This window comes from Aulonocara stuartgranti, assembly GCF_965226115.1.
Source record: "Aulonocara stuartgranti genome assembly, chromosome: 7".
NCBI lineage: Eukaryota > Metazoa > Chordata > Actinopteri > Cichliformes > Cichlidae > Aulonocara > Aulonocara stuartgranti.
Window position 1 is genome coordinate 40,465,738 of NC_138945.1, and position 19,263 is coordinate 40,485,000.

General features: G+C 42.4%; 2 protein-coding genes across 2 annotated transcripts in view; one reads left to right on the forward strand and one right to left on the reverse strand.

Annotated features, from left to right (window-relative positions):
• Positions 1 to 873: 873 nt before the first annotated feature.
• Positions 874 to 14,933, reverse strand: dmtn (dematin actin binding protein). Its single transcript, XM_082540240.1, has 17 exons — positions 14,449 to 14,933; positions 10,438 to 12,557; positions 9,637 to 9,685; positions 9,211 to 9,291; positions 8,636 to 8,779; positions 7,885 to 7,941; positions 6,096 to 6,204; positions 5,625 to 5,669; positions 5,410 to 5,544; positions 5,220 to 5,320; positions 5,033 to 5,138; positions 4,884 to 4,939; positions 4,361 to 4,406; positions 4,097 to 4,104; positions 2,954 to 3,019; positions 2,429 to 2,509; positions 874 to 2,161 (listed from the first exon to the last, which is right to left on the reverse strand). The coding sequence occupies exons 3-17, from the start codon at positions 9,643 to 9,645 to the stop codon at positions 2,048 to 2,050; spliced, it is 1,158 nt and encodes a 385-aa protein (XP_082396366.1). The 5' UTR covers positions 9,646 to 9,685; positions 10,438 to 12,557; positions 14,449 to 14,933; the 3' UTR covers positions 874 to 2,047.
• Positions 14,934 to 16,531: 1,598 nt separating this feature from the next.
• pbdc1 (polysaccharide biosynthesis domain containing 1) overlaps positions 16,532 to 19,263 on the forward strand; it is an 8,004-nt gene continuing 5,272 nt past the window's right edge. The window contains exon 1 of the mRNA XM_082538927.1: positions 16,532 to 16,631. Coding sequence (XP_082395053.1) covers positions 16,602 to 16,631 — 30 coding nt within the window. The 5' untranslated portion in view covers positions 16,532 to 16,601. The remainder of the gene's footprint in view (positions 16,632 to 19,263) is intronic.

Consider the following 19,263-nt stretch of genomic DNA (forward strand, 5'->3'; position numbering starts at 1 on the left):
TGACGCTGTAGTAACAGGAAGAGGCATTTCCAATCTCCTGTGACTCGGTCACACCTGACACAGCAGGAGATCTGCTGCTTGGACTTCTGGAGAACCAAAGGAGATGAGCACACAGAGGTGTTCAGATGAACTTTGACCTTTCAGGCTGTGTTTTCCTGCCAACATTAGTGCTGTGAGCTCAGTGTAAATGATTTGACTCCCGTCTTTGTTTTCAATGAGTAAAAGCAAGGGTGTCAAACGTAAGGTGCAAGGGCCAGATCTGGCTCGGGAAAGTCTTTGATCCGGCCTGCTGGATGTCTTTGGAAAATGAAAAATTATAAATGAATAAAGAATATAAAAACTTTCACTGTGAATGAACAGGAACTTTCTGTGTTAAAATTACAGAGCTTTGCTGTAATTTTACACATTTCTCAGTTTAAGCTCAAACAGTCGCGCTGACAGATTTCTTTCACTTCCTGCGACGGCATTTTTTTTCATCGTGTGGAAAAACTTTCTCATGTTCAGTTAAACTTCTCACACTGACAGGGAGCAGCTATGAGTTCGACATCCCTGCTGGGGAGAGATGTAGACTGGACATTGGATAATGATGGTGGTGGTGGTGATCATCATCATCATGATGATGAAGGCAGAAAAACCCAAAGATCCAGAGAGAGGGTGGGGTCGAGCCAGAGGTGGAGGTCAAAACTGTGATAGGATGATAAAAGTGGAAGCTAAGTAAGAACCCAGTTCTGAATGTGTGAATGCCTCGACACTGACAACCAGTCCTGTCCCTGAGCCGTGTGGTTGGAACTGGTTCCAGTCTGAGCTCTGGTGTGCAGGTACGGAGGACTTTTATGGTGAAAATGTGTGAAAAAAAGACTCGAGAGACAGACGTTACTCTGCAAGTTTATTGGTCTCCGTTATATCAGAGGACAGAAACAGGACTGCGACGGACGGATGAGACGGCACAGGTGACACCAGGTGAGCTAGCAGGAACTGCAGGTGTGTGTGGTCTGAACTCCACGTGGAGTAATATTTAAAAACAAACTATACAGCCAAAAATATTTTCAACAAGATTTCCAAAATAAAACGCTTCACAGTAGCAGACAAATGCAGAAAAAATACAATCATCCAATAAATAAAAGCTGCATGTGGTTAATCATTACAATCAGCTGTTAGACCCGGACTGCTACCATGAAGCTGCAGGACCACAATCACCACCACGAGCAGCCTGCTTCTCTGCAGCCGACAGAACAGGCTGGGCAAGCTTAGAGCGCCCTCAGCTGGGCCTCCAGGGGAATTACAGCCAGCCTGAAGCAGCCCGGAGGGTTTCAGACTTCCTGAAGCCTCTGCAACTCCCAGAGCTGCTCTGAAGATCTGTGAAGGATTGTGGAAGAGCTGCAGGCTTCCGTGATAACGGGCCGTCACTAAAAAGAAAGCTCTCTAAATAAAGATCATGATCCTCCTGAACCTGAGGTTTGACTAACAGACCCAGGATATGCTGGAGATTGAGGTCTGTTCTTTCCACAAATCCTTACGAGGTGTCCATAATGACTTTCCTAGACCTAGAAATGATTGGGAAAGCTGTAAGAGGTCATTTTCATTTTTACTATCACACTAATAATCCCATCTAACTGTCTAACTACAAGGATGAAAGTGAAGCAGCTTCATGTTAGCGTAACACCTGAAGATGGCATGAAATCTGAGGGACCCGCAGCAGGTCCCTGACATGGATCAGACCCGGAGCTGGGAATAATCCACGTGAGGAGACAGAGCTACAGAGATTACATGTGATGAAGATGATGAAGATAATGTGGTGACCTGTAAGCAGTGGTGATTATATGCGCGGCACAGGTAATCAGTGTATCGATTAAGGTTAGTCGCAGTAAAAGGTTAACCAGGACTGGTCTGCTCCTCGGCGAGCTTCCAGGAGCACGGTTAGTAAGATGGAGGACGTATCGGAGTGAGGTGATTGGCTCTGTGTGTGTCTGCTGATTGGATATTTTATTTGAACCCCTCCTACTTTAAAACCTTCATCAAGTATTTGTTGGGATTAGGTCACTTCCTGTTAGAAAAGCGAGGCTTTCTTCTTCAGTTCATTTCGTTTCCACAGCGAGAGGCGCTCAAACTCGGCCATCGGCATCCCGAACACCTGCTCAAACTCCTCCTGGGACAGGTGCCGCTGACAGGGAGGAGAAGAAGAAGAAGTTAAAACCTCCAGTGAAGCAGTCGTGCTTCAGCGACGCTCAGACTGGGAGGACTGGAACCAGTCCCACCTCTAAAAAAGTTTATGTAAACCAGTTCTAAAGTTAAACTGGGACGCGCAAACAAGTCTGACTTCAAACAGTCAAATTGGGAAACCAGAGAAACCAGTGCTACCACAGAGAAGCTTCAACTGGGACACTGAGAAGGAAGACAGAAAATGACTACCCAGCACAGCGTCCCTCACCTCAAGCCGAGTGCGGTCCACGCCTGGAGGCAGCTTACAGCGCCCTCTGTGGGTCACAACCAGTGTCTCATAGGGGTAGATCTGAAATACACAGCATGCCATCAGCTGGAGGGAGTACTCGGATACTACACTGCAAAGTACACATCAGTGTAACGAGCCAGTAGTACCTGAGTTAGGGGTATTACAATGATATCAGAGACAGTACCAGTCAGATCTGATCAGCTGATTGTTTGCGTCAACTGATTATAAAAATTTAGACAAAATTCAGAAGTAAAATCAGTAATCGAAGTGATTAAAAAGGGTCTAATTTTGTTCCTGTACTTCACAGAGCAGCTTTGCATGATTCACAGTTCAACATAATCCTCCTTTATCTGATCGGAAATGCCTTGTTTTAACTCCTCCCCTTTTAAGTCAGCTCTCTTCTGATTGGCTCCCAATCACAAAGAGCAGCTTAAAGATAAATATGTTTTATTTTGAACTGTGAATCATGCAGAGCTACTCTACCAGAGACTGGGAGCGCCTCACCTTCTGCTCCAGGATGCTCGGCAGAGAGTTTCCTCGGTCCATGCGCTCCCTGCGAGTGTCACCGTTCTGCACACACACATTTAAAATGCTCAGACTGATTTAACACGACACATGAAACCAACACGTTAATCTGACGCTTCTGTCAGCACAAGTCAGGAAGACTGTTTCTAAATTCTGGATTTCTCCATCTCTGGCCTGGAGCGTTCCAGACAGCCGGTGACAGGAAATGAAGCCAGTGGTATCTTTACTGAAGCGTTCCTTCATGGAAAACACGGAAGTTTTCTACAGTCCAACACGTTAAAGCTCGAGCCCAACAGTCTCTGTGAACATCAGCTGGATCGTGACATGTGGGCCATCAAAGCGCTCCTGCTCCTGATGGTCTGCGCCACATCTGCCTCATAGTGCTGTTTGGATTTATCCTCAGCAGCTGCAGCAGCTGCAGCGTCTGCATCACAGAACAGCGTCTGTGGCCCTGAGAGCTCAAATGCAATGCGACTTCAGAAAACATAGCAAATAATAAAATATCGCAAAATCTCACAATATGAAGCAGACCGTGATGAAAAGCTGCAACGGTGACAGTAAACAAGCCAAGGATTGGTTGGAGCTGATTGAGGGAGAGATGCTATTCTAATCACATGATTCATGTACTGTACATGTATGTTTGCTATTACTGGTTCACCTGAATCACCTCTGTTGTGTTTTTGCTTTTTTCAATTTGCTGGTGTTTTGACCTCTCTGGGCCTCCTTACAAACTGTCTATCAAAGAGACAAAGACTTAATGAGAGTGTTCTATAAGAAATAATCCAACAATAACAGACCAGTGAGGCTTTAGAGAGGCGTGAGACTGCAGGAAATACGAGGGTGGGGTTAGTCGCCCTGCTGTGAAGTGTCTGACAGTGACCAGTCGTGTGCTAAAGTGGTAAAGAGGAGCTGATTCTTTATGTCGAGGTATGCAAAGCTGCAGGAACCTAAATTCAACCGTTGACTTCCAGGTGCCAAACCTGCAGTTCCTCTGACGACCACCAGAGGCTCCAACAGCGAGTCAGTGCTCCTTTATAACAGCTGTGGGGGCGGGGCCAGTAATGTGCTCAGGTGTGTCAGGGCTGTGCCGGTTAAACAGGTCATGCACACAGACATGCTTACCTGAGCAGCTGAAAGATAGAAGACACAACAGGAAGAGCAGAGGTTAGTACCGAGTGATGTCACTCAGGTGTGTCAGGCACAGTTCATCAGCACACTCACAGGTGACTCGTTTCTACAAACTCTGGTTGTTTTTGTTTCATGTGATGTGCGTTAGGCTCATGTGACCAATCGTCTGTGAGAGCTGCACGCTCAGAAGGAACTCATTAAACCAGCAGCGCCGCTCTTTTTTCTGATGTCATGAAAAAGGTGAGCGAGGACTCATACCTGGCCGTCCTTTATCGCCATCTGTGGAAAACTCTGCCGACTGCATCTGCAACACACAACCAGTTCTTTTGAGCGTTAACTTTACGCCATGGGCGGTTAAAGATGGGCGGAGCCACTGTGGCATCACCTCCATCGGTGCAACGACTTATCAGCCAATTCTTCACACCAAAACTTCACACCAAAGCTAATCCTCCATTTTGAAACATCGTGGGACTGAGATTTAATTTTATACAAGTTTGACCCAACAAACACAAACAGCTGTTTCATACACATCTACAGGAAAGAAGTGTTTCTGCAGCCACAGCTGTCGCCCCCTGCTGGCTGCTCAGGAAGAAAAAATGCTTCATTTGTCCAGAAGCTCCGCCCATGTTTGTTGGTGTTGTAAACACTTCAAACCAGATTCCAGTTTTAACTATTCATTTACTACAGTGAGATAAAAAAAAGTCACTTAAAGTGAGCCTAAGTCCAGTTTAACTCCAGTTTCGGGGTCTCACTCTGCACCATGTCAGGTGTGAGCACTTACTCGTGTCAGGCCTGATCCTGAGCGTGATGGAGACTTGGAGGCACCTGCTGACAAACCTGCAGGGAGAAGTGGACAGAGAGACGTCAGAGGAGCGCTCCGTGGTGAAAGTGGGGAATGTGAAGGCGGTGGCTGTGTGCGAGCACTCTTACTGCCGTGCATGTGCGTTCTGTCGGGCAATGACTGCGTCTTCCTCCTGAAGTGGACGGCTTTCTCCTTCTCCTCCTTCAGGATCAGACGGCCCAGGTTGGACTTGATCTGAGTGGCCACAAAACCGTGGGTCAGATGACGCTTTTAGTCAAAATGTGAATCTGGAAAGAGGGGGCGACGGTCACAAACCTTCTCCAGCTCCTGTTCCTGTAGCGTCTTCGCTTCTTCTGTGAGGTCCTCAAACTCGTCTTCCTCCTGCAGCTCCTTCTTCTTCTTCCGCCACTCAATCTCTGCGGGGTTCAGCCTCAGAGTTACCAATGACCTCACAGCACAGGTGTGTGTGTGTGTGCGCACATGTGTGTGTGTCGGTGTGTGCTACCCATGGTGGCCAGTGAGGGTGGGCAGGGCCAGTACTCAGTCTCAATCTTGGAAGGCTGGTTGGGATCTGGCGGCTGGGCTGCAGGAAACTTTGCTGACTGGATGACGCCGCTGCCCTCGCCGTGTTTGTGAGCATCTGTGGAGACAGCATGAAGTTGCTGAGTGATGAAGCAGTGACAGACACACACACAGTGAGGAAGAGGAGGAAGAGCTCACCCTGTTTGTAGATAGGAGGCTTCCTGTAAATGTTGGTCCCGTTATCTGAAAAAATGCATAAAAACTTTTTTGTACGGTTTCTCCAATGTCAACCTCTGTAGATTTTATTTTATTGTTTATTCTATTTAATTTTTAAAATACACACACACACACACACACACACACACACACACGTAGATATACACATTTAGTAATGCGCATACACTCTTATATTGTACATATATTTATTCATATAACTCTGGGTAAACCATTCTTATATTTTGCTTGTTCTTATGTTATTGTATTTTTGCACACCTCTGTTGTTTGTGAAGCTCGCACACAAGAATTAGTACCTGCACATGTGATGTGACAGTAAAAGTGATTTGATTTGAGCGCACAAACTCAGACACACGGCCGCTTTGCCTTCAGGGTTGAGAAAGGTTTTAGGATTAATGAGTCCTGACAGCCCTCAGGTGTGTGTGTGTGTGTTACCTGGTCGGTGGAAATGCTGCAGGCTCGTACTGATCTTGGGTCCAGCCTGCAGCTGCAGCGTGGATCCTCCAGGAGAACCGCTCTCACTTTCTGCCCTGCGCCCCTTCACCTGGAAGCAAACAGTCTTTTAACCTGACAGGTGAGCTCAGACCAATCAGTGAGTCAGAACGTCAGCATGGGTCACGCGATTGACCGTGAGAACTTTGTCTAAATCAAAGAGGCCCATAAAACAAAGCTGCTGCGTGGCCTCTTTGGCTGACAGGTGGCTGTAGTGTGTTTTCCTTTGGTGGATGATGTAATCCAGCTCGTCCAGCTCATGTTCTTGTTCACACAAAAACTGGACAGGTTCATTCTGATCCCGTATAAACTTTTAAGGATTACCAGTAATTTAATTGGGGTGCAGGGGGCACTGAAATTAACTCAAAATAAAGGAACTTTAAATAATTATATTAAATTTGTTAATTTTCATTGTTTTTGCTTTTTCACTGACCTGACAACAAATCACCATCATTTACAGAAACACTGTGGACGATGTCCTTAAGTCATAACATTTAAATAATTTCAAAGAAGGTAAAAAGAAAGACTATATTTAAAAATTTTCCAATGTGATTTAATGAGCTGGATTTGCTTTAAGTTTTAATAATTTAATTGTCATCTACTATGATTGTATTTATCATTCTTAACTCAAAACCTTTTTTTAAACCAATGTCTTGACTTTACTTCCCAGCTCACACTTTTTTATATAATTGTTTTCTGTATGAATAAAAATTAAAGTCCTAAATATAAACATATTGCATGTATGACATGCAATGCATCATAAATAAACTTACAAAACAAGTATTTTAATGCAAGTATAGGACAAAGTTTGAAAACTGTAGTCCAGGTGCAAGTTTTTTATTGTCTTAAGTTTATCAGTTCTAGTTTTCTTCTTGGAATAACTTTTCTTTATTACATTTTTTTTCTTAATTTTGAATCCGGCCTGGGATCAGGGTAATCCTGATATTTTGGAAGTCATCCTGATCCTGTTCCAATGTTTTGAACAACACAAACTGAAGGTTTAATCCAGATAAAAAAGCTGGACTGGATTACTTGATCTTATCCGAACATGTAATCCTGTTTTTCCTTTAAACAACACGATTTCACTTTTGACCAACTGGACCTGTGGAACATGTTTGTGCTGTAAATCTTAATTAAAGTTAAAAAAGGACCCAAACTGAGTGATTTCTGCACAGATGTCCCGTCCTTTAAATCTGGACAGAAACGGAGCTCCTATTTTGTTTTGCCCTTCGCGCTCTGACTGAGGGGAGTTTCCAGCCGTCTGAACAGAGGTCCTTCTGTTCCCCGGCTAGCGAGTGTCATGGTTTCAACACTGCGGTGAAGACAAAGCTGCGATTAAAAGCTGGACGAGAACAAGTACAAACCACTGTTTTCCTAAAAAGCCGAGGTCGCGAACCACTTGAGGTTTCAGAAAGGTCAATGAATGCTGTGGCACCAAGAAATGAACCACCAATCAAAGCTTGTGTTTGAGTCTTATCGACCACAGATGCAGGTCTACTCAGTGTCACAGGGTCAGGTTAACTCGTGGGCGGGGCTTTGTTCCAGACTCCAGGTCACCGGACCAGAGCATTAAAGAAAAGCCTGGCCTGAATGAACAAGTGGAAAATGTAAGCACTGCCACTTCATTAAAAACAGTTTATATCCCCGTGGCCTGAAGGTGTAGAAGAAACCGGGATGGAAATGAATAATGGAGCTGGGTTATTACCACCAGCATGGACTGATGAGGGCTTACCTCAGGAGACATGGTTGGAGACAAGGCTGGAGACGTGGATGGAGGAGACAGAGATCTCTGCAGAGAACACAGATATGAACAGTCATCATAGATGCTGCAGGAATTTAATAAAGTCCAACAGCTGCAGGCATCAAACACGCCTCAGGATTACATTAGTGTCAGTAATGACCTGTTAACACACACCTCTGTGTGCTCTCTCTCTCTCTCTCTCTCACACACACACACACACACACACACACACACACACACACAGAGATTTTTTCAGCTGATATTCTTTTAATAAATGTGCACTCAATAATATAGAAAAAACCCTGTATATTATGAAGAAAATTAAAGTTAAAATCAAAAAACTTAAAGCATATCTATGAAATATGATCATTAAAAAGTAAAAGTTTCATCTGATCTTCCTTTAAGGATTATTCCAGATTATTCCTTTCCTCTGACTTTAAATATGATGTCAGGATTTTAATGAGCGCCATCGAGGGGAAACAGGAAGTGATGTGACTCCAGTTTTTTAAATAATATTTATGAGAAAAGTGTTAAATTGGCAGGAGAAGCTGAAATGGAAACTGTCTGTTCTGATTTTGTCGGCTGTCCCTGAACGCTGCTGTATCAGTGCTGTCAGTCGGGGTCAGAGGTCAGCTCACTTGACAAATGGACTAGCAGCAGTGTTTAAGTCAAATATTTCAATTTCAGGGTTGAAAAGTGAAGCAGTAATGTTCCTTAACTACTAAAGAATCCAAACCCGCACCTCTCTGCGTGGCGGGTCGAGCGGGGAGAAGCTCAGGTGGGGTTGGTAGGTCATCAGGTCCGGTCTCTCCACCTGCAGGATGGCTTTATCTCTGGGCAGTGCCGCCAGGTCTCTGTAGCCCACCACCTGGTCATTGACACGGGCCTGACAGAGGAAGTTCTTTATTTACCACGAGCACTCCAAGTATCATCACAAAGATTACTTAAAGATACAAATACAAGTACTCCATGTATAAAAGTGTTTAATTTCACTGGGTAGGATTACAACTGGTTAACAGCTCAACATAAAAATTCAACATTCAACATAAAAATAAAAGAAGAACTAAAAGAACTAAAATCATCTGATCAGAGCTCAAATTTCAACAAACAAAAAAATCGTACATGCAGAACTTTGACAGTAAACGCTGCCACCTTGTGGTGAAAGTCTGCATTTTGCAGAGGTTTTTACAAAAAGTACGTTTACTAAAAGTAGAAAATGTCAGTAAAATAAAGAAATGTGTTAAAATAATGTTTCCATGGATGAAACGAGTAAATAAACATCTGAACATCTGAACGTCTGAGCAGGTGTGACATTACCACAATGCCCGTCGCCGGAGACCCCGGGGTGCTCGGGCCCCTCGAGGACGGCAGGTTGACCGGAGTTACCCGTCCCTCCACCTGCCAAACAGCCAATCAGAAGAGACAATCAGGAAGTGAAAACAGTCCAGTTTATTGGCACCAGCTCAAAGAGCAGGTGAAAACCACAAACAAACCAGGAGGAGAAGAAGATCTGACTCGACAGCAACAACAGCTTGTTTCAGACAGATGATGGTCATGAAGGATTATTTTGAGCTGTGAATCATGCAAAGCTGCTGCAGTGACAATACATCCACTTTAAGGTGTAAATGAACTTTCAGAGTGACAGACTGCTCACTGAGCTGAAGTCTCAGTGTGAACCTCATTGTGCAGCAATATTTTAGGTGTAAGTGTGGTGATGATTAAGCTCCAGCAGTGACTCATTACCTTCTGCATAGCTGTGGACACGGAAGTCGCTCCGACCTGATTTAAGCAGCTGCAGAGGAAAAACAGAGAGAGGGTTAGTGAACGCATCAGCTGCTCCAACGAACGAGCTCGACTCATCTGATCCAGAATCAGAGGAAGAGCAATTTCTCTCACAGCACAGCCTCAGACATGATGTCAACTCGTTTCCTTCCTGAAACCACTAGAAACATCCAGGAAGAAACAGAACAGGAGGAAACAGAGAGAAGGAAACAGAACAGGAGGAAGGATGCAGGAAGAAGCATCGAGGCATTCTGGGGACTTTGTTTCATATCCTTTGTTTCCTTTACCATTGACATCCGATCAGCAGTTTTGAGACGATTTTTATTTTATTTTATTTTATTTTTTTTGTTTTTCAGAGTTTTGTCTGCATTTTTTTTTTTTTTGTAGTTTTTAGTTCTTTATTTAATTTCTTTATTTCTTAATTTCTTTATTTTATTTCTTTATTTCTTTATTTGTAGTTGTTTTTTTTTAATCAAAAGTCTTTTAACCTTTAAGAGGCTTTTGTTGAAGTTTTTGGAAAAAAAATTCAAAACTAATTTAAAATGCAGTTTCTGTTTGTTTTTCCTTTGATTTTATTTTGGTAGATTAGCTTTGTTTTTATTCTTTTTTATTTTTACTGTTTCTCTTAATGTTATTAGATAAGATAAGATGACCTTTATTAGTCACACAGGTGGGAAATTTGTTTTGTTACAGCAAAAGTGCAAAGTTATGTAGCAGAAATTATTGTTTCATGCTTTTGTGATGTTTATTTTTTTGACTTACATTTCTCAGTTTGCTGTCTCCAGTAAGCTCTCTGATTGGCTGCGAAGAGTTTCAGGAAGAAGACGCAGACTTGTGGTGATGTTCGGGTTGCCGCGGTGACTTCAAGATACAGTAAAGTGAATATCTGAATCTTTGTGTTGATGCTGAAAGTCTGACAGTGATAAACGAGCTCGAGTGTATATGAAGGTGCTGCAGCTTTGTGAGGATGTGTGACAGCGTCCTGATGACGAGCGTTCAGCGTTAAAGGTGTTACTCACGGCTCAGACGGTGTTTGGAGCTGCTGAGGACGGACGACTGCTGGAGAGTCACAGCGAGGCTGTCAGAGGGGAGGGGGCACACCTTCTACCTAAACAACATGAGAGTTGGGGGAGGATATCCTCCATCCTTCCTCTGACCGTCCCCCACCACCTCCTTTCATCTCGTTGTCCTCCTCCCTTCCTCCCCCTCCCCTCTGCTGTTTATCAGCTTGCCCAGCCGGGCGACGCCCAGCCGCTGCTAACGGCTGCTGTGGTTACGCTTGTCCTCAGAGTCAGCAGAGCAGCTTCCCCCCCCTCCATCGCTGTCCAACCATAAAATCTGACACCAGATCAGTGAGAGGAGAGCGCCCTCAGCTGAACCTGATCTGTGAACATGTGTGAGAGTCACAGTGACGGTTCTCCTCCAAACGTTACCCAGGAGCACGCTCAGATCCTCCCGCAGGAGGTCAAACAGTATAAACTCATCCAGCAGCTTTAATTTATCTTAAAGGCCGAGAAGAAACCTGCTGCAAACACCTGCTTCTGTTAACGAGCTCCTTAATTCAATTTATACAGCGCCAAATCAAAGCAATGGCTGCCTCAAAGAGCTACCGTGAGGTAAAAACACCAACAATCAGATGAACACCTATGATATACTTGCCGATGGTGAAAAGGAAAAACTCCCCTTTAACTGGATGAAACCAGGATCAGGGAGGAGGGCCCATCTACCATAACCCAGGGGAGGGGGGGGGGCCCCTGAAGTTTAATGGTGGCCATGGCTTTGTTTTTTTTGTGGCCAGAATTTGTTTCTGTTTCTGCTCGTTTTTTGGTAATGATGGAGTCAGACCATGGGGTGAAGTCATCTCTGGTTGGACTTGATAAATCCCAGCTTGATCTTTTTTGGAGTACGTCTGTACCATTAGGAAGAAGGAATCTCTAAAGGAGAAACCAGCCTCCTTCAACTCAGTCAGCTGACTTGACCACCTGAAGCAACCTCAGACCTGCCCACACGGGCTGGTACAACAGGCCCGAGGCATAATGGGAGCATCACTTCTTACCCTGCTGCCCCCCTCGCTCTGGAGCAGGGTAAATCTGGACCAGCCCATGTGACCTTCTCCCTGTAAACTCCTTGTTCTGATTGGCTACACTGTTGCTAATGATTTCCTGATTTTAAAAAAAAATCCAGTTTCAAACATTTCCGGTGACCTCAGAGATGATGGTTCACCTCTGCCCTTCCAGGGTTTTTAACACGTCTGATTTTAGCTTCAGTTTCTTCATCACTGTTTTCTTTGAACAATGCACGTAAGATCTCCTGGGGCCTCCTCTGTACCCAGGACATGCTGGAGAGATTGTGTCTCCAGATAAGCTGGAGGAGGTTGCCAGAGAGAGGGATGGTCTGGGTTTCTCTGCTTAGGCTGCTGCCTCAGCCATCCGGCCCCAGATAACACAGCATTAATAACATGAAGAATGATTTATCCTAAACTTTTAAGGTGGACTCAGTTTCCTGTTATCACTGTTTTTGGTGCTTTTATACATTTTAGTTGTTTTATTGTAATTTTATAACATTTGCTCTAATAACCACGTGAGGCCGCCTTGACTGTATCTTGAGTGTGTTTGCACAATAATGATGAAGGCCGTGTCTGAAGGATGGAGGACAGTGAGCAGCTGGAAGTGAAATGTTTAAACATGAAACATCTAAAAGCAGGCTGACTTTGATGAATTATTCTTTATTAATGTTTCCTGCTTTAGTTTCACTTCATTATGTTTTATGACATTTTATTCTTGCACTGAGCAGGTTCGGGGATTAGGTCAGTTTTTCCAGCAGGACTTGGATAGAAATCACTCGGTTTGGTAATGAGGAACTGTTGGGAGGATTTTTCACCACTGTGAAATTCAAAAAAAAAAACAATCAAATACAAATGAAATAAGGACAATTAGGAGATACCACACACAGGCTCCAGGAGGGACGCCCTCTGGAGCGCTCTTTTTTATTTTTCAATAACAGGGATCATTTTTGGACATTTTATTGTTTTATTTCTGTAGCTCATGGTTTAAATCACTCTTCACTGCTTTTCTCTGCAGGAAGCTGAGGCTGCAGTTACAGCGGCTTGCTGAGTAAAAGTACTCGGTTACTTGACTGTGCTGAGTGTCTCTGAGGACTGACAGCAGGCCAAGTGCTCTGTGTGGCTGATAGTCTTATCACTAAGAGCTTTTATCTGCCATTAGCCCAAGCACACACACACTTAAACACACTTTACAGGCGCTGGGTGGATCCAGGCAGTGGCCTGCTTCACATTCACATCCCAGCAGCACACAGGCCGGAAACTCATAGACGGTCTGCAGCATGTCAGCCATGCTTTCACTGGTTTTCTGTTTGTTTTCTGTTAAAAAAAGTCCAAATGTGTCATCTGAACAGAAAACAAACAGAAAAATGACTCAAATAATGAATCAGATCATGAAAACAGCTGCAGACCAAATACAAGTCAAACGAGAAACACTGGAAGGTTTCTAACTGAGAAGCTACAGAAACACTCAGAAGGATCCACCACGGTGACTCTGTCAGAGGAGTCATCCCCACTCCGCCTCAGAGAACATCAGGTCTGACCCTGAACTCCAACCTGATTGGCAGATTCCAGGCACTGACTGAAAGCTTCTCCATCTAAAATCTGAGATCAGATTTTATTGGGAGCTCTTGGACTCATGATCGTAAACAACCAGAACCAATAAACCAATCAGCTGATGAATCAACAGCTCAAATCTAAGGAGCTAGGAGAAATCGACTGGAATTCTGTAAGTTTCCTGAAAATGTTTCAGCTCCCATCCCAGAAGCCTCTTCACTCCAACAGTTCAGTGATGATCAGTAAATGACTTCCAGAGACTGATCCAGCTTCCTGTTAGAGAGCATTTCACCGATTCTGACATTTTGTGGATTGAACTGATCGAGTTTCTCTGATCAATCACCGATAATAGAACTGATCAGTGCCAGAGCGTCGCAGCTGCTCTCAGAAGGTGTCCAGGATCTCTGAGAGCATGAGGAATGTTAGCGATGATGACGATTGGTCCTCAGCGGCAGGTGTTTGGGCTACGATTGGCGTTCTGGCTGCTTCAGCGCAGCCTTAAATGTCCCAGATGTTAGCTCTGCTTTGACATCATCACCACATCTGGCCCAAAGAGCAGCTGTTCTACTATCTCTTCAGACAGCCTCATGAATCCCTGACTGACTCAGCTCCGCCTCTAATGGGCCAGGTGTAACTTTCTGACCAACAGCTGAGCCATAAATACCAAACACACCTGCAGCTCCTCTTAATCTGTTTGGAGGTAAACACTGAGCTCCTCCTGCCTCCTCCAGGAGCAGCAGTAGCATTTTCATCATTCCCTCATGTTTTAGAGACTGAAGCAACTGCTGCTCCCCTCCTGGAGGAGGCTTTAAACCTCCTCATCATAATCATTTGTCTTTATTTTCTACATCTCACAGGACCCCCCCCCCCCCCCCCCCCCCCATCAAAACATCATACCGACAGATCTCCTTCCTCCTCTAAGAGGAGCAGAGCCGGTTGAGGCCCGAACACACACGCACACACACGCACACACACACACTGAACCTGAGACGCTGTTTTTTATTCCGAGCTGAGGTGCAGCGGAGGGATGAAGGAGCTCTGCGGTCATGTGGCCGATCTGAGGCTTCATTACACGGAGGAAGAGGAGGGTGAGGAGGAGACGAGTGCGTCTGCAGCGACGCGAGAAAAACAGAAAAGCGCACAGAGGGAGATCTTACCTCCGAGCAGGAGAATCAGGCTGACCGGAGATGAGAGGAGAGGAGGCGCTCCGTCCTCACAGCCCCGACAGGAGGAGGAGGAAGGGTGGAGGGAGGAGAAAAATGAGGATGTGGCGGCTGGCTGGTTTTAAAGCCCGGGCTGGGGGCTGCTGTGACCCCAGACGGAGGAGGAGGAGAAGGAGGAGGATGTTTTCCTGTTGCCCGGGTCGGTCCACTGTGGAGCTCCGCGGGGGGAGGAAACGTTTGTGACGTTCGCATTAAATAAAATCATAAATACGTAAAAACAGGAGCTCAGCACCGAGAAACCGAAGCTTCATGCTGCAACCAATCAGAAAGAGCCAGAAAAAAACACCAACCTCACCTGATTTACCAAAAAAGACACTAAACAAGAAACATTTACAGTGAACAGAGGGAACTCTTTATCTGATTAACACGGGAAAATATTACGTCTGATTACAAAAATGACAGCACAATGTACCACCCCCTGTGGAAGCCCAAGTCTGCCAAAAAAGCAAAGCCACTCACAAGTTTTTATTTATTTTATTATTTTTTATTTACAGAGGATATGGATTTTATTTATTTATTTACATCAGGTACATTTTTCAGATCAAATGTCCAAATGTTGGCCTGATGGTGTGAGATACTACCAGCACTGACAATAACAATAACATGTTAAATATCAGTGTTCATACATTACGTAATTATAGATTCATTTGAAAAACAATTAGACAAATTATTATTATTTTCTATAATTTGTAATATTTACACATACATAGACACATATCATAATACTTTATCATGTGATATAGTGACAGCCCTATTTTATAAAATTCTTATAACCACTTATACCTCACATCTTCAGAGTTGAGGAGTCAAATAACAGCATAATAATATTTTTAATCATCACAAAAAACTTAATTACATTTTAAAATAATTACAACATTTACACATTTTGAGATTAAATTGCGGTTTTAGGGGAAAAAAACCCATTTGGTTCAATGATATTACTTTTTTAATTTAAACAATTTTCATAAACTGTAAGGATATCCAAATTCTTAATTTTATAGCATAAAATGAAAATAACATAATAATAATAATTCAAAATTATGAGATCATGTGATCTGAGACTGAAACATTGAACGTTTTAAACCACGATTAAATCTCTTTGTCAATGTCTTTGTATTTTACTACTGTAATCATATTTTCAGTTCATTGGTCCTGTTTATGTCTGTTTACCATGATAATATTGTGATTTAACATAAATCCGTTTAAACGTTACTCTGAATAAAAACAAAACAAAAAAACAAGCTGTTTTGGACCTAGAAATGAAATTCATTCAGTTACCACAGGGGGGCAGCACAGACTGCAGACTGTATTGGTGAGTAATTGCTTCAGATTGATCACTGTTATTTTTTATTTTTTTAAATGAAATAAATTAGATAAATAAAATATTTAATTAAATATTTTCACGTGTTCATTACATTTAGGAGCACAAGATAACACAAGATTACATATGAAGTAAATTCATAAAATATCAAAAATAAAAATTAGATCCATATAAAAATGAAAGCAAGCAGTAACAAACATAGTTATAAATGGAATTAATTTAGATATAAAGAAACAAAGACAGATTATAATTATAATTATTTATTTATTTTAACAAAAACATATATAAGCAATCATATAATTTCTAATCTCATTGATGGTTATTTTAAACAAAGACAGAAATGTTTAATATAACATTTACACAATGAATTTAATAAAGTAATTATCATATAATGTTATATACTTTTCATTCAGTTTTATTTGTTTAATTGTTATTGATTAAATTTAATAATTAAGTAAAAAAATAACAATTCACTGTTTTTGGTTTTGAGGGCAGTAAATATTATTTTTTTCCTTTTGTCACTCATTTTTTTCATTTTACCCTCTTTGGACTTCTTTAAATTTAATTTATTTAAAAGTAAATAAAGATAATATGGCCCTTTAAATGTTGTGACGTGACACGGTGTTAAAGTTGAGATCAGAGATCGTAAAAAAAGGTGAAGAGTCACTGTTGATGCGTCGCTGGGACCCACGCAAGACACTGCGCATGCGTGAAGTCTCTGACAGTGGTCCATCTTGGCTTCGTAGACGATCTTCGGTTGGGAGACATGGCGTCAGACAACGGACTTGCCGCTCTGGTAAGACTTTAACTGTGAAAACCCGTGCGTGTGTGTTCGTGTATTGGTGCTGTTTGTGAACTGATATAACGGAGACGCTGAAATGAAGCAGAGATATGCGCGGTTTATCGACGCAGCTCGAGATGGTTAGCTAACAGATAAAGGTAGCTAGCTGAGAGAATCACACGTGCAGGGAGCGATGAGCTATGACCTTTGACCTCTGTGTTCAGCTCGCTCACTGATAAAATGTTTTGTGTGATAAAAACTGTAGAGAGTGTTAGGGCTGCTCGCCACGTGCAACACTGCTCTGTGCGTAACGCCGTCACGTGGTAAGTGTGGGTTTGTTTATTCCGGAAGTAAGAGACTGATCACCTGATTTCTGTTTGTGTTTATGAACAAACAGCTGAATGTTTCAAAAAAAAATATCTAAACTTAATGCACTTATTTTATTTTTATTAGCAGGAAGTTGATCAGAGGGTCGTGGTCACACAGGAAGTTTATCAATGTCAGGCTTTGTTTGAGTTGGCTCGTCTTATAATACTACTGTGGTTATCAACTTTCTCTGTTAATATGGGCCCTCTGCATTCATTTGTGGCACAGAGAGGTAACATACGATTTGAACTGCAGTGAATGATTTTGTGTCTGAGCATGCTCAGTTGGACTGCTTGTTTCTAAGGTGATAGCTGCACATTAGAGCTCTGAGACTTTAAATGGAACCAGTTTAAAGCTTCCTGTCCCACAGCCTGACAAAGGAGACGTGGAAATCAGATCAGTGAATGAATGTGATTGGTGAAACAGGTATCCTCCATCAGAGTGCGACCTGCTGAGGTGTGATGATGAACGCAGGGGGTGGAGTTACTGTTTGAAGCCTTCTCTTCTTGCCTTTTTCAACGACATCGGCCTCTGTGACATCTGACTGCGCTGCCTGGTTATCGCCCAGGTCAAAGTCAGGACGTACAAAATAAAAATTCAGAGATTAAAAGTTAAAGCAAAAAATCAGAAGTGTGTGTATATATATATATATATATATATATATATATATTAGGGCTGGGCCTTATCATACCGTTCACGGTAATTCCGGTATAATGTTGGGCAACGATAAGAAAATGAAATATTGCGAGATAGAATATGGGTAAAAGGCGCATGCGCAGTGCCTTTGTTTTCATACGCACATAGCGGAAAAAGCACGGCAGCGAAAGCAGATCGTTGGATGAAACAGATAAACCAGAATTGGTTTGTAAAAATGCTGCAGCTTCTTTGGTGTGGAACTGGTTTGGCTTTTGTCCGTCAGATACACAACAAAGCACTATTTTTGGTAGCGCATGCTAGCGGGCCGTCGTTATTACCGTGTTTTTTGGAAAATACGGCACACTTAAAATTAATTCTTTTCTGAAAATCGACAGTGCCCCTTATAATCCCGTGTGCCTTATGTATGAATTCTGGATGTGTTTACTGACCTCGAAACTATTTTATGTGGTACACGAAAATCTGTCAAATGTTTTAGTACGACTTTGCTAAGCTACGAACCCGCACCGGTTGATGGATTGTTGGAGCACTATGGCTATCATAGGCAGGAGCCTCGCGGAGTGGTACTATGCTTCAACATAATATTACCATATTGTGTGTGTATAACCTCTTTTTAAGTTTTGTGGATATTATACATGGTTATGCTGAGGATATGTCGGCCAATTTCCACTGAAAATGCCTTTTGGTTAAACTGTCAGCAAGGAATTTGCATTTGCACTGTTAAATTTTTATATAACTTCAATACACATAAAAAAACAGCAGCTTGTTTAAGTGAAAATACATTGATTTTTAATTTTTTTTGCACAAATAAAGTTGTGGAGTTGTAAAGTATTTTGTCTAGTGTCAATTATATCGTTATCACAAACTTTCAAATGTATATCGTGATAAATATTATTGGTCATAACGACTAGCTGTAAAGTGTGTGTGTGTGTGTGTGTATATATATATATATATATATATATATATATATATATATATATATATATATATATATATATATATATATATATTAGGGGTGCAACGATACACAAAATTCACGGTTCGGTTCGGTTCGATACTTTGGTGTCACGGTTCGATATTTTTTCGATACAAAAAAATGTTCATGCATTTTTAATTTTTCATTTATTAAAATTATAAATATATATTTTAACTCAAAAGTACAGTTTTTAAATTTAACCCTAACCCTTGTGCGTGTTTTTTATTTTGACAGCGAATGCGCACCTGCGGACCACTTATGTGCAGCCCTGGTTATTTAGCTCATCATATTGCAGCCACAGAAATTCTCTTGTCCATGAAACCATAAAGCTGCACTTTCTTTTTGCCTCATAGTCTGATTTGTCATAACTTCTCCGTTTTGTGGTAAGCTTTTCTTTGGCTGTCACTTCTTCACCCTGACCTGTCTTATTTGGCTCAGCAGAACTGAAATGCTTTTACACACGCACTCACATAAGCTCAGCGATTCTCTGCGCGATCAACCTCTCACATGTTTAAGCTTGCTGCGGGAGATTTCACTTGTTAGCTTACTATGCAAACATGACGATTAATAAGACGATGTCAGAGGAATTGGTGCACAAATTATCATCACTCACAGATCAGTGCTGTCGCTCTCTATACACAGTTCGCACGA

What these genes read in the sequence shown, in the direction of transcription:
- dmtn (XM_082540240.1), bottom strand. An exon ending in TCGACCCGCCACGCAGAGAG is followed by an intron (nt 7,942 to 8,635) that starts GTGCGGGTTTGG and finishes TGTTCTCTGCAG; the next exon opens with AGATCTCTGTCTCCTCCATC. An exon ending in ACCCTCACTGGCCACCATGG is followed by an intron (nt 5,321 to 5,409) that starts GTAGCACACACC and finishes TGAACCCCGCAG; the next exon opens with AGATTGAGTGGCGGAAGAAG.